This window comes from Culex pipiens, chromosome 3 (assembly GCF_016801865.2).
Source record: "Culex pipiens pallens isolate TS chromosome 3, TS_CPP_V2, whole genome shotgun sequence".
Lineage (NCBI taxonomy): Eukaryota > Metazoa > Arthropoda > Insecta > Diptera > Culicidae > Culex > Culex pipiens.
Genome location: NC_068939.1, coordinates 5,824,420 through 5,837,263, shown reverse-complemented (window position 1 = coordinate 5,837,263; position 12,844 = coordinate 5,824,420). Strand labels below are relative to the sequence as shown.

At 41.9% G+C, this 12,844-nt stretch overlaps 1 protein-coding gene across 1 annotated transcript; it reads right to left on the bottom strand.

The window, feature by feature from the left end:
• Positions 1–7,823: 7,823 nt before the first annotated feature.
• Positions 7,824–11,811, bottom strand: LOC120421747 (protein extra-macrochaetae). Its single transcript, XM_039585020.2, has 2 exons — positions 11,018–11,811; positions 7,824–8,587 (listed from the first exon to the last, which is right to left on the bottom strand). The coding sequence occupies exons 1-2, from the start codon at positions 11,438–11,440 to the stop codon at positions 8,567–8,569; spliced, it is 444 nt and encodes a 147-aa protein (XP_039440954.1). The 5' UTR covers positions 11,441–11,811; the 3' UTR covers positions 7,824–8,566.
• Positions 11,812–12,844: the final 1,033 nt, after the last annotated feature.

Here is a 12,844-nt window from a genome sequence, read left to right as displayed (position 1 = left end):
AATAAACAATGTTGTGGCGGTTTTATTTTATAATACGGCGAAAGAGCGTGTGTGATTCTTATCACAGCGCAATTCGCCAAATTACGGTACGCGAACGGAACGCGTGATTTATAATTCAATTTTGGAATGTGTCTGCTCGGAACTGGAATGATTGATGTTAGAATTTCATGACAAATTTGTTAAAATGATAGGGAAATGATTTGAATATTTATTAAACAATACTTAATTTTTAAAGCCATTTTATCTGTCTATTGATTTCTCGTAACGTTCTGCATGTATTTGACTCCCTGAACACTCTCCACATTTAAAATGTTATAATTTAATTCTGAGAAGCCAGGCGCCTCCATGGATTAACTATAAGATTGGAACATTTTATGGAGGCGCGTAGTTTCTTAGAATTACAGAATTGTGTTGTTTTAAAAGTAAAGAAAAATCCAAAACAAAACAGGAATAACATCAATTTACAAAACCATATCAACAACCGAGACTCAAAAATATATGGAAAGATATTGTAAATCTAAAAACTTCTTCGAGTCTTATATTTGGCACCATGAAAGAGTGGATCATTCTCGAAAGTTTGCGAGAAAAAGTCCCTTTTTATCTATTTTATAAAAAATATTTAAAAAAATGCTAAAAATCAATGTAAACAGTTTTTGCCAAAATGTGATCACCAATAACAAGTTTTCAAGCCATTTTTACAAGATTTTGCTTTCTTTGAAATTTCCCCACAAACCAAGCTGTTGAACAAATAAAAAACTTTTCTAAATCCCGGGAATTCCCGGGATCCCGGGAAATTTTTGAAACAGTCATAAAATCTCTATTTTCGTTATTTCGCGGACAGCGTTAAAATCGTGAAATTTCTCATTCATTTTCCGCGGAATACTACACTCAAAAAAATGAGTTCGCGTAAACGTGAACAGCCTTCATGACTACGGGAACCAGGAAGAAAACTGTTCACTTTCATGGTGCAATGCACTATAAAAGTTGAACAGTTTTCTTCCTGGTTCCCGTTGGCATGAAGGCTGTTCACGTTTACGCGAACTCATTTTTTTGAGTGTATTAAATTTAAGGAGTTTTTGAATTCAATGCATAAAACTAATTAACTTAAAAAAATATTTTATCCACAAAGTTTAAAATGTAAATTTAATAAGTATTCAATTGAAAAAAGTGATATTAACTTTTTGAACTCTTCAGTTGAACACTAAAATTAGAAGGGAACACATTAAAATAGATTTTTGACAACATTTATAAGAAATGAATGCTCTGAATAAATAATTGAAGTAAAAAAAAAAACAAAGTTCAGCATCGAAAATTAAGTTTGCAGGGATTTAGGCGAATGCTCTGAATAAATAATTGAAGTTAAAAAAACAAAGTTCAGCATCGAAAATTAAGTTTGCAGGGATTTAGGCGAATAACTAAATCCCTTATTCGCCTAAATCCCTGCAAACTTAATTTTCGATGCTGAACTTTGTTTTTTTAACTTCAATTATTTATTCAGAGCATTCGCCTAAATCCCTGCAAACTTAATTTTCGATGCTGAACTTTGTTTTTTTAACTTCAATTATTTATTCAGAGCATTCATTTCTTATAAATTTTGTCAAAAATCTATTTTAATGTGTTCCCTTCTAATTTTAGTGTTCAATTGTGGTTTGGTTGAGCGTTTTAGCAGAATGCATTACTATGAATACAAAGAGACGAGTTGTTCCTTTTGATTCCGCTATATATTTTTAATATCTTGACAGATACGTATTTCGTCTACTACTTGCAGACTTCATCAGTGTTCTGTTCTCGACTTCGAGAACAGAACTCGACTATTCGAGAACAGAACACTGATGAAGTCTACAAGTAGTAGACGAAATACGTATCTGTCAAGATATTAAAAATATATAGCGGAATTAAAAGGAACAACTCATCTCTTTGTATTCATACGAATAAAAATGTTATTTTAAATTTTTTTCTGCTTTAAAATTGTGAAATTGTTTTGTTTGTTCCTGTTTTAACCAAAGTCATTCAAAACAACATGCAAAAAATGGCTTATTTGCCCCACATGCCGGTGTTTGATAAAAAATAATTTGATTTGATTTTTTCCAAAACTTAAATCATAAATATACGTAGAAATATCAATCTTTTAAAAATATATAAAAACAAATAGGAAATATTTAACGGTACACATCAACCATCGCTTTTGGACCCAGATTTCTGTTACAGACATTTTAGTATCTTCAAAAATACGGGAACTATCGATATGATTTTTTATTCATCCCCTAAATTACAGTCTTCAAAGTTATTTACAATAAAGTTTGACCGTTTTGACAATCAAATTCTTTCAGGATTGGGTTCGTAAGTTTGACAAATTTGGAATAAGAAGACAACAACTTCTTCGGTTGCTGTGCACCCTTAAAACGCTAGGCATTTTGCAGATCGGTAAACTAAATGTTTAACAGTTTTCCCTTATGAACCAAATTAATGATGATATATGCCGAATACAAATTATAATTTTTTAAAATTATTATCGATTATGAGGTATTCAACTGTTCATCTATTTCCACAATCAAACCTGAATTTCCAGAAATTTGTTTTTTTTTATTTCGGGAATTCCCGGGACAAATTATAGAAAACCCCGGGTTTCGGGTATTCCCGGTTTTGGAAAAATCCCGGGAATTTTGTCCCCGGATTTTCCGGGAAGGACGCACTACATAATTTGTCATGAAAATGCATCAAAAATTACTTAGATATAAATTTAAGCTTCAAATAATACTAAACTTAGCATATTTCATTAAAAAATATTGTTTTAACTAAAAAGATGTCCAATTCCAACAAAAAATTCAAGCCGCCTGCCAAAAAACATCATGTCATTTAAAAATAATAATCCCTTCCTTGCCCTGATACAAAGTGTAAACTTACAGGAAATCGTTACCAAATAAATTACAATTACAATTACAAAAAAAAAAAAATGATTTCAAAGCAATCAGTTTGTAAGCCAAATAAGTCCTCTGAAAAAATGTAGATTAAATAAGCAGAGATATGTATTTTTCCAAATTCATGAATTTAATTCCATTTTACACGACTTCTACCGCCTAATCAGATACTTGCAATAGTAAAAGATTGACAAATCATGACGATGGCATCAAAATTCGTTGAAATTAAAACCATCAAAAAGTCTCAGGATAAGCCATCTAGGAATTTTGAACAAAGTTGATTTTTATTCTACAAAATTTCGTAAAAAATAAAAAAATATTTTAGTCCGTTGTGCCACTAAGGATTGCTAATTTCTATTTTGTGATCAAGTATCAAACACCTAAAACACTTAAATCCCTCATATGCCCATCCTTAACTCAAAGCAATAAAAATTCTTGTATGTAATTTATTCCTCCATCTAAATCAGTCCAAGTTCACTCCAAGTGTGTCCGCCCAGGTGTGCAAATTCTCGCTAGAACACCGCCTAGACGGATGAACTGTGTAGAGGTTGTGGCAAAACCATTTCCAGGGAACCACTTACCAAGAGAGCCTCACCCAGCTGCGGGCCGGCAGCGACGATTAGCGCACCCAGATTGCAATTCAAATAAGGCAGTCGCAGTCAGTTCGGGGTTAAACCGAGACGCAGCCGTTAATCCTCTCACTGGAACCGTACCGATCCTGCGTCGTTAGGGTGATACATTTGGATTAAAAGTGCCAAAAGTTTAGTAGACGTTGTAGTTATAATCACATAAATTTGAACCAAATAATTTGATGTAAACGTATTGAGCAGATATGAACCGGGTCACCCTATTTCTAGAACAAATATGTGCTCTCATTTCGAAGGTCATCGCGCTGCGTTGTTCTATTCAAATGAGCTTTCTAGCATGTAAAGTATGATTCAGATCAGTCCAGATGTGTGACCGCGGCCAACGGTCAACGAGGGCGTGGAATCTGCTCTGGCTTGTCCAGCACGAAGGAGGAGGAGGACAGCTTGTGGTCACAATTGTTGCTGCGCCATTCGACGCCATCCTTGCTTTGCGACCAGACTTCGTCGGTGATCAACGTATTGTTGACTTAATCCAGCCGAGTGCGAGTGACTTGAAATTTACACAATTGCCTATTCATTGTGGTTTCGCGCCCCGTTAGACAGCAGCGCGATCAGGACCAGGACGGATCAACCACCCCCCTTGTTGATGTTCGACCGAAGGGGTCCGATCTGGCCAGCTAACCACAATACAAAAGAGGGGGAAAACCTCCCCCCATCAACCCCTCAAACACGAACAAGGTGATCTCTTGATCAGCGGCTTAGCTGCGCGGCGTTGTGACACGAATTGCCAATGAGAAGGTGTCGAAGAATTCCGGCTGTGGCTACTCCCGTGGAATCGCTAATGACCGGTGGTGACCAGGACAGCACTTTTGCGTGTTTGGGCTCAATTTTTGTCAACGCGACCGGAGAAGACAACTCCATAAAGTAAGAGAGATCTCTCACTCAATAGTGTCTCAATGAGTTGGCCAAGTCAAACACGTGAGCGGCCGTTCAAAGTGCGCCAAGTCACTCTCGTGACATGCAATTAGTTTGTCGCGCGCGGGCTACCGGCAGCCCGCTAAGTGCTAACAGCTCCAGGGTAGTCAGCTAACCAGCCTGCAGTAGGGTATTGTAGTGGTAGGCCTCATGGAGGGCTAAATCGCAATGCAAGCCGGTTGGCGGTCTGTTCTTAAGATCTTCGTTTGGTAAATAGTTTGCGATTTCAGTTGGCAAACTTTACCGTTTGTTTTCGGTAGACTTCACAGTTTATATATTATGTTTTACTAAAAAAAAAATTAAAATATTCAACAAACAATTTGAAATGTGATCAACGTGCTATACTGAAATTTGACATTTTTTCATTCCAAAATTTGACTTGTAGAGAATTCAAGTTTGGCCGCCAAATGACCGATCGGGAATGATACCTTTCAGAGCCTTAAACGAAGAAAATAATTGGCAACTGAGAAGTTTTATGAATTTCAAATAAAATGCACCATTTTAGAGTTTTTTTTAAATGTTTTTTTTTTTAGTAAAAAGGGCCATTCCCTTAAAAAACTCAAGAGGCCGGTAAAAGTTGCTAAACTTTTCTATTATGAACAATGGTTCAAACCTTGCTCAACCATTAAGGTTTCGCAAACAAATGAAAATAATGAAACATGGTTGATTTGAAATAAATTTGAATCAATTCTTTTTTAAGCCTTTTTGAAAAATAAAAACTCATTCGAAAAAAGTACATGAACATTTACAGTAACAGACCTTTTTTAAAAAAATTAAGTGACTTTTTTCAAATTTCATGTTTCATGTTAAAAACATTTTTAAACCTAGCCAAGAAAAGTCTGAGATTCAAAAAAAAGTATCCACATCGTTTATGGATGGTCCCCACCCAATTTTGGTAACTGTCAGCTATCCATACAGAAATGGTATGTTAATATATGAAAATCAGGCCAACTCAGATGTTTATTTTTTATTTTTTTTATTTTCTTTGTTTTTTTTTAATTCATGATTTTTTAAAGATTGTTTGCGGTTTAGCAGCGAATAGGAAAACAATGCAATCTAATTGCATTACTTAAAACAGGGGGGATGTGAGCTTGACAAAATTTGAAATTCAAAAAACAATTTGAAATGTGATAAACGTGATGTCTAGAGTTTTTCTTTTTTTGAAAAAGTCCTTTAAACTATCCAGGTTTTTAAGCGAAGATGGCGTTCGAATGTTGAACGTCCGAAATGTCAAAATCGCGCAGTAGCACCAACATTAGAAAAAAAAATCGGCTGTCATGCCATGGCACACTTTTTTCGTAATGTTGGTACCACTGCGTGATTTTGACATTTCGGGCGTTCACCATTTGAACGCCATCTTCGCTTAAAAAGCTGGATTGTCTTTCTTATGTGTATAGGACTTATTCAAAGAAACTCTAGATATAATGAACTTTGACATTTTTTCATTCCAAAATTTGACTTGCAGAGTTTGGCAAAAAAATGACATTCAAGTTTGGCAGGTTTTACAGTTACCAAAATTTATGTTTATGTTATGTCAATTTAGTCCAAGAAAGTTAATTATAGGGATGATGCATGAAAAATACAATCATTTTTGACACTTTTAAATGTAAGATTTGAATCAATTTCAAATATTTCAATCATCATATTAAAACATTAAGAAATTTAGCTTCCAAATTATTAATTTAAATTGGTCATTTTGGGAGATAGAGAGTTATTTTTTGTTAAATAACCCAACACGATTTATGGCAAAACATTGTCAGGGAAGCTTTTTTACTTGGAACGAAAAATCCGCCTATGATGAAAATTAAAAGCAAATAAAATGCAAATGGGACATTAAATAGAACGAGATAAATTGAAATTTATTGATTTCACAACTCGACAAATTTAAAGTTGATGTCAGTAAACGCTTCAGTTTCGTCTAGTTATGATAGATTTGGGTTCCATTAATACACGCACCAATCGAAAGAATTGAATTTTATTGAATTTCTTGCCAATAAATAAAATTGTAAATTTGGGTATGAATGCTATGCTATTGCTCTGCTATTGGATGCTATTACTACCCCCATAGATTAACGTGGGTGAGCATGGTTGCTTAAGATAATTCAATACCTCGAAATTTACAATTTTATTTATTGGCCAGGAAATCACTAAAATTCAATTCTGTCGATTGGAGCCTGTTCTGAGAGCCCAAATCTATCATACCTTAACGAAACTGAAGCGTTTACTGACATCAACTTTAAAAATGTCGAGTTGTGTTATCAAGTGTATTTAATTTAAAATAGTTTTGTACATTTTTAAAGTTCCAGATCAATTGTATTATAGCTTCGCATATTGAAAAGCTTTTTTTGTAATATGTTGTTTTTCCTAGCATCTTATATTTCATCACTATTACTGTCCATGCTTTCAATAAAAATAGCTATGAAAAATTCGCACTTCTTTCCCCAAAGGTCAAACCCGACCCTTCATCATCCGCTGAAGGCTGCCGCCGTAACAGCCTTCGGAATTGCGATCCACGTCCGGCCAGCCATTCATTCATTCCCATGCCCGCGCAGTCGGTGCAGCTGGTCTTGCTATAGCCACCGCCGCGTATAGTCGAGCTGCCTGAATTGGCTGCTCTTTGGCACGACGGGATTAATTGAAGTAATTAATCAAAGATCCACTGCAGCTGCATGAGCGTGGTGTGGGGTTGGGTGTGACCACCTCGGTCATCTCCGCGTAACAGCATTTTTTTCCATTTGGCCTGGCGGATCCGAGGCGGTGATCACTCTCTGTGCTCTCTAATGTGCGGCTCCGATGGTTGATCGCTTTGCTACTTCTCGATCGTCAGTTTTTTCAACGAGCTTCACCGTACACGGTTAGCTGAGGTTGGTCATGTTTTGAAGCGGGCTGGTTTGTTCAGCTCGATCAAAGGAGCCTTTGCAGAGATTCAATAAACTTTTCGAGGGGCTAATCACTCGATTAAATCCAATGATCTAGTCTTAATTTACAGTGTACCGCGGACAGTTCGTCCAGTCAGCCGTTCGTAATACGACGTCGATCCTACACACACACATATGGGAGAGCGGATGAAGCTGATTTGAACACGTGCACTCAAAGTTTTTTTTTGCTTCATCTCGTTTTTTTTTCTCTCGTCGTGCACACACATATTTCTTGCCCCCGGGGCAATTCAGCAGAGAGAGGATGGACCACCGAGGGGTGCGACAACGACGCGCGAGAAAAGAAGTGGATTTTATTAAAAGGTTACGCGGATGCGGTTTCCCGCCCTCCCTTACCTGGCCAAGATTTGAACGGGGGTTTTGGGGACCTTTTCGGACACGTTCCAGCTTGAGTTAAATGAGTTGGGTTTGATTTTTTCAAATAGCATTTTTTGTTTTATTTCACAGAGTCTTACTGGTTTTCTTTTATAAATTAGCGTTCGCTCACATTCTAGGGGGGAACAAATATAATCTGTTCTAGGATTACTATTTACATAAATAAAGTGAGGGTATTCTGACTAAAACTATAAAACGAACTTATTTAGTCACCGATCGCTAGATAAAAACAACACATCAGCAAAAAAAAGTTATGACCTCGGTAATGACCATCTGATTAGAAAAAGTATGATAATTTGTTCTCATAGTTCCTGTTGAAATAAAACTATAGGGCGAATGTAACTAAATTCTACATTTTGTACAAATCATACGCCCTTTCGATTCCACCGCCATCTGTCAACTTTGACAGCTAAGCCAGTGATCTCCAAAGGGCGCATTTCGGTTTTGTTCGTTAATCTGAGAGTTAAATCAGTTTTGCTTGTAACCGATACAAGTTGTTGTTTTCAATAAAACATATTCTACATAGATCACAGAACAATAATATAATTAATATTACTCATTCGCTCGCCATCGCCATCGCGTCGGGTTCTCTACGGAGGGGTCACAGACACGCACAGACCGACGAAACCCCTCGGGAGGGGAAGTCCCGCGTCGGTGACGGACGACGATTGCTGCAGCTGCTGCATTCAGTTCAAAGCTGAGATCATCCAAACGGTCCCGTCAACTGGCCAGTTCCGGCCTTCGGGGCGCCGCCCGGTTGTGCGACACGAGTAGTTCACGTCGACTTATCTTTTGTCTGCAAAGAAGGAAGAGGAAAAAGAAGATTGAGGTTAGGTGAGCGGTTCAAAATTTGGCTGCGGGTTAAAATTCCACTCTGTCTAGGAGAAATTGCTTCATTTTCAAGCGCCCAGGGCGATCGACTTAAGTGGGTCTGTCCGTGTATTCGTATACTCGTAAGGGGCGAGCGCGCGTGATCATTAAACACCTGGGCTCTCCGAGATTTGTAGAGCACTCACTCCGGCAGCTCCGGCGTGCCTTCAAAACTTTCCAATTTAATTGTGCAAATACCAGCTGCTGCCGCCGCGAATCGTGTACTCACGCCATAATGGCGGACGACGGCCGCCACCGGGCGGACACCAATCAGACATTGATTTGTGCCGCGGGCATGGTCATTGCGCGGGTATGTCGACTTGATCGACTTTCTAGCAGAGGAGGCGGCGCACACGGTGCGGTACAGCGGCACAGAGTTCGTCAAGTCACGAACTCTAATCAAAGTAGCCTATTGCGGTCCGGCTACCGGCACGCTGACTTGAACTAGCCTACTGCGCTGCACCATTTGGCAGGTCACGACTTTGTTCGACTTTGGGGCGAGAAATCGATCGTTCGCACAGCTGTGTTGACAGTTTGCGACCGCCGCCAAGTGGCGGCTACGGGACGGGGAGGGGGGGTGCCACCATTTGTAATAATCAATTTTCGTGAGTGTTTCTCCAGCCGTGTGGCGCGAATGACGTGAAATATTCGAAACATGTGTTCCGAGCGACGCGCGCACAACTGTCAAAACTCGTTTGACAGCTTGGCTGGCTTCGCGCGCGCGTTTAGGGGAAAAATTTATGAAAACATATGTTAATCAATCCATCGAACGTTTACGTATTCGAATTTTACGGCTTAACGACCCGTAGTCATCGTCGTCGTCGTCGGAGTGAAAATTTTGCACGTGTTCAACTCTCGATCAGGGCCAACGCGATCTTCGTCGTCGCCGTCATCGAGGTAGGCGTGGGGTGCTCGGGCTTGTTTTGATTTTCTTTTGTCTCCTGCTTCGTCGTCGTCGTCGTTTTGGTTCGGGTTGCTTCGAGTGGAGGCAGCAGTTTAAGCGCCTTATTAAAATTGCAGATCGTAGCCGCGCCGCGTCGCGATCGTGTTTCCGCTTAGCGGTGGCGCTGACTGGCTCTCTGACTTATTCGGCGTCCCCCGCGGCGGTGCCGCCACCCTCCCCGTTGGTCCGATAATCCGACTATTTTTAGGGGATTTGTAAGACTATAAATAGGCGGCCATCGTCGCCGCGCTTCTCTTCGAGTTCGTCGAAGTCGTCGTCGTCGACGGCAGCAGCAGTTGGTGTGAATATTAATGACAGATCGTTAATTAGCCGGGAGGGGTGCGATATGCGATCTTGATGGTCGTCGTCAACGACGGCCGGTAGCGCGCTTGAATTGGGTCAAACACTTGGCGATCGTTCGTTAAACTCTGCAGTGGCGTCTTTAATTAGGCGCAACTTGGGCAGCTGAGCAAGCTGGTGGTGCACTCCGAGTAAGTACGTGTGGGAAGGAGATCAATTAAGGCGATGTGACGGATTGTCGTGATCACGTCTGGTTGCTGTGCAGTGCGGGGAAAGGTCCAATTTCACGCTCGTCGTGATCACATAGACAAGCAGATGCAGCAGCTCCAGCATTCTGTCAATACTGTCAACTCTGTCAATTCTGTCAATCTGAAAGCAGGTCACGATCTGGATGTCTCTGATTTTCAAGTCGTGACTTTTACCTCCACCGTTACCACCCGGTGTGCGAGATCGCGCCAGTTTTCCCATGAAGAGACACGAGGAGGTCAACGGATTGTGGACACCTGAGCGGCGATCGCGAAGGATCGCGGTTCGAGCCCCGCAAAAGGAGTGGAAAATAAAAATTTTATGAATGCCACAGCCTTGACGTAACCACCCGAAGCCGTCGCCGCTGAAGAGTCGGGTGATCGCGCTGCGCGAAAAAAAAAAGAGCAAGCCCATTACAAAATCTCGGCAATTTATTTAATTTGATCCACTCACACCACCGTGAATAAAAAAAAAATACACGGAGAGGTAGAGCGTCGGCGACAAGGGGAACGAAACGATCGCGTTGTTTGTTAGCAGCAGTGCCTTCATTTTAATAACCCGATGCAGGTGTTCATTTTTGTGTTGAAAAATATCGCACACTCGGTCGTCGGAACGTGAGGCGCCGGTGGAATCGGCGGAACGAGGGAGTGCGGGAGGGAGAGAGAGAGTGAGCGGAGGGTCGGAAAAAGGTTAAAACAATCTTTTTTTTCTGCTTCTCCCTCTCTCACGGTCTTTCTCTTTGGTTGTCGTCATTCGCGTTCCCACGGAGAGTCGATTTTGCATTCTTGGTCGTCGTCGGATTCATGTGACTCGTAGAGGGGTTCTGAGAATTTCTCCACGTAGAGTTTAACGGGGTCAGATACCTACCACATTGGATGGTGCTTCGCTGGTACTGCTGGCTGCGGAGGTGGCGTTGGAGACTGCCATGTTGAGTGCGTTGGCCAGGATGGTGTTGGGACTTGGTCGGACACCCAGAGGCTGCCTGGGTCCAACGGGCATAGAGTCCTCCAGCGAGTTATGGCTGGCCAAGGCTTGCACGGGATCGAAGGTGTTGACTGCCGGATGGGTCTCCAGGGCGCTCTGCAGGTCGCAAATGTAGTCAATCACGTTCTGGATCACTTCCAGCTTGGACAGCTTCCGGTTCTTGGGCATGAACGGCACCAAGTCCTTCAGCTTGGACAGGTACATCTGGATCTCGGCGTTTTCGCCATCCCGGTGGCGCTGCACTCGGCCGCTGGCAATAGCCGGCACCGACGCACCGGTAGCACACACCGCTGTGATGGCCTTCATCTTTTTTGCTCGTTTGACACAAATTTTGACTGCTTTAATCCGGATGCACTCCGGGATCCAATAGACACTTGTATTTGCACTGGGAAGATAACACTTCCACCGAATATTCACCACCGCTTGTTTTGCTTCACTTTTTTCAGCGTTGAATTGACCCAAATCAATTCAACTTGTACACTTGCCAACACTTTGCTTCCGCTCAGTATCCTTGAGTTGTTTTGGTCACTACGATTCCGTTTCCTCTGCTGAGAAATGGGAGAAATTCTCTTCTACTTTCCTTCCAAACTACTTTCCACACGACTCCCAGAGATAGCGAGAGAGAGATTGACGAAAACGCGTGCGGTACGGTCGAGCGCTGGTACAAGAATGACTGAACGTCGAACCGAATCCAAGTACGTCAGTTCTCGACCGGCGCTCAATCGAGCTAGGCCACACCCCTCGGCACGAAGCGCGCCCGAAGTGGCGTTCGGGTCGACTTCGGTTATCCCCTCCACCGTGACGATACGAGCTTCGGTTACCAGATGATTCCGAGCTGCCTTGCATGCAAGTTGGACGGGATTGTTCGGAATGTGTTTGTTTGTTTTGATTAAGTGCGCTTTAGGTCATTCAATCGATTGCCGATTGGCCGCCTCTTCCGCACACGCTTTGGCTTATCTGGCGCTGGGTTCGAGCGGGATTGCTGACGCGCTTTATGGTTCGATCGGTTCGCGCTTCGCTGATCCGGCGTCAATCGTGTCAAAACAGCTTGTTCCTGTTCATAAAGGGCGCGCGCGTTAGGGAAGCGGAACGCGCAAAACAGCTGTAAATGAGCGAGTCCTCTTTGTGGAACGTCAAAGCTGCATGATGTTCTTCTATTCAGCGTCAAGAGCCACCGGTCGCAGCCGCTATCGAACAAGGTACAAGGGAATTTCCCTCTCTTCTGTGGTCGCCGAATCCAAGCAGCTGATGACGCACATATGCCTACTATGACGTACCCGTAAGGACCTCGATCGATGCGGTGGGAACCGCCACGTGAAAAACAGGGAAGGAAGTAAGCCGGCCTGCTGCGACGACCTCGAAGGAAGTCGTCGGCAAGGGGTTTCTCTTTCTTCTAACGCAAGCTGCAAACATCGCGTCTTGCACATGTAACGTCTTACCAGACGACCCCCGAATTACGGCTCGATGCGTGTTGATGAGCCCTCTGATGACTGCTGCACATTGCGCGTATTTCTCGGTCTAAAGTTATGTACGGCAGCCGCGAAGCGCAACCCCCGGGAGGAGGAAGGAAAAAAAATTGAAAGTTAATGAGGGGTAGGTTTGCGAGGTGGTGGAACCCCGAACCATTTGGAAACAACAGACGCGCACACGTGGTGTTTGTGATGAGTATATGTTAATACGTGCAGAACAAGACGACGGTGGCGCACATGT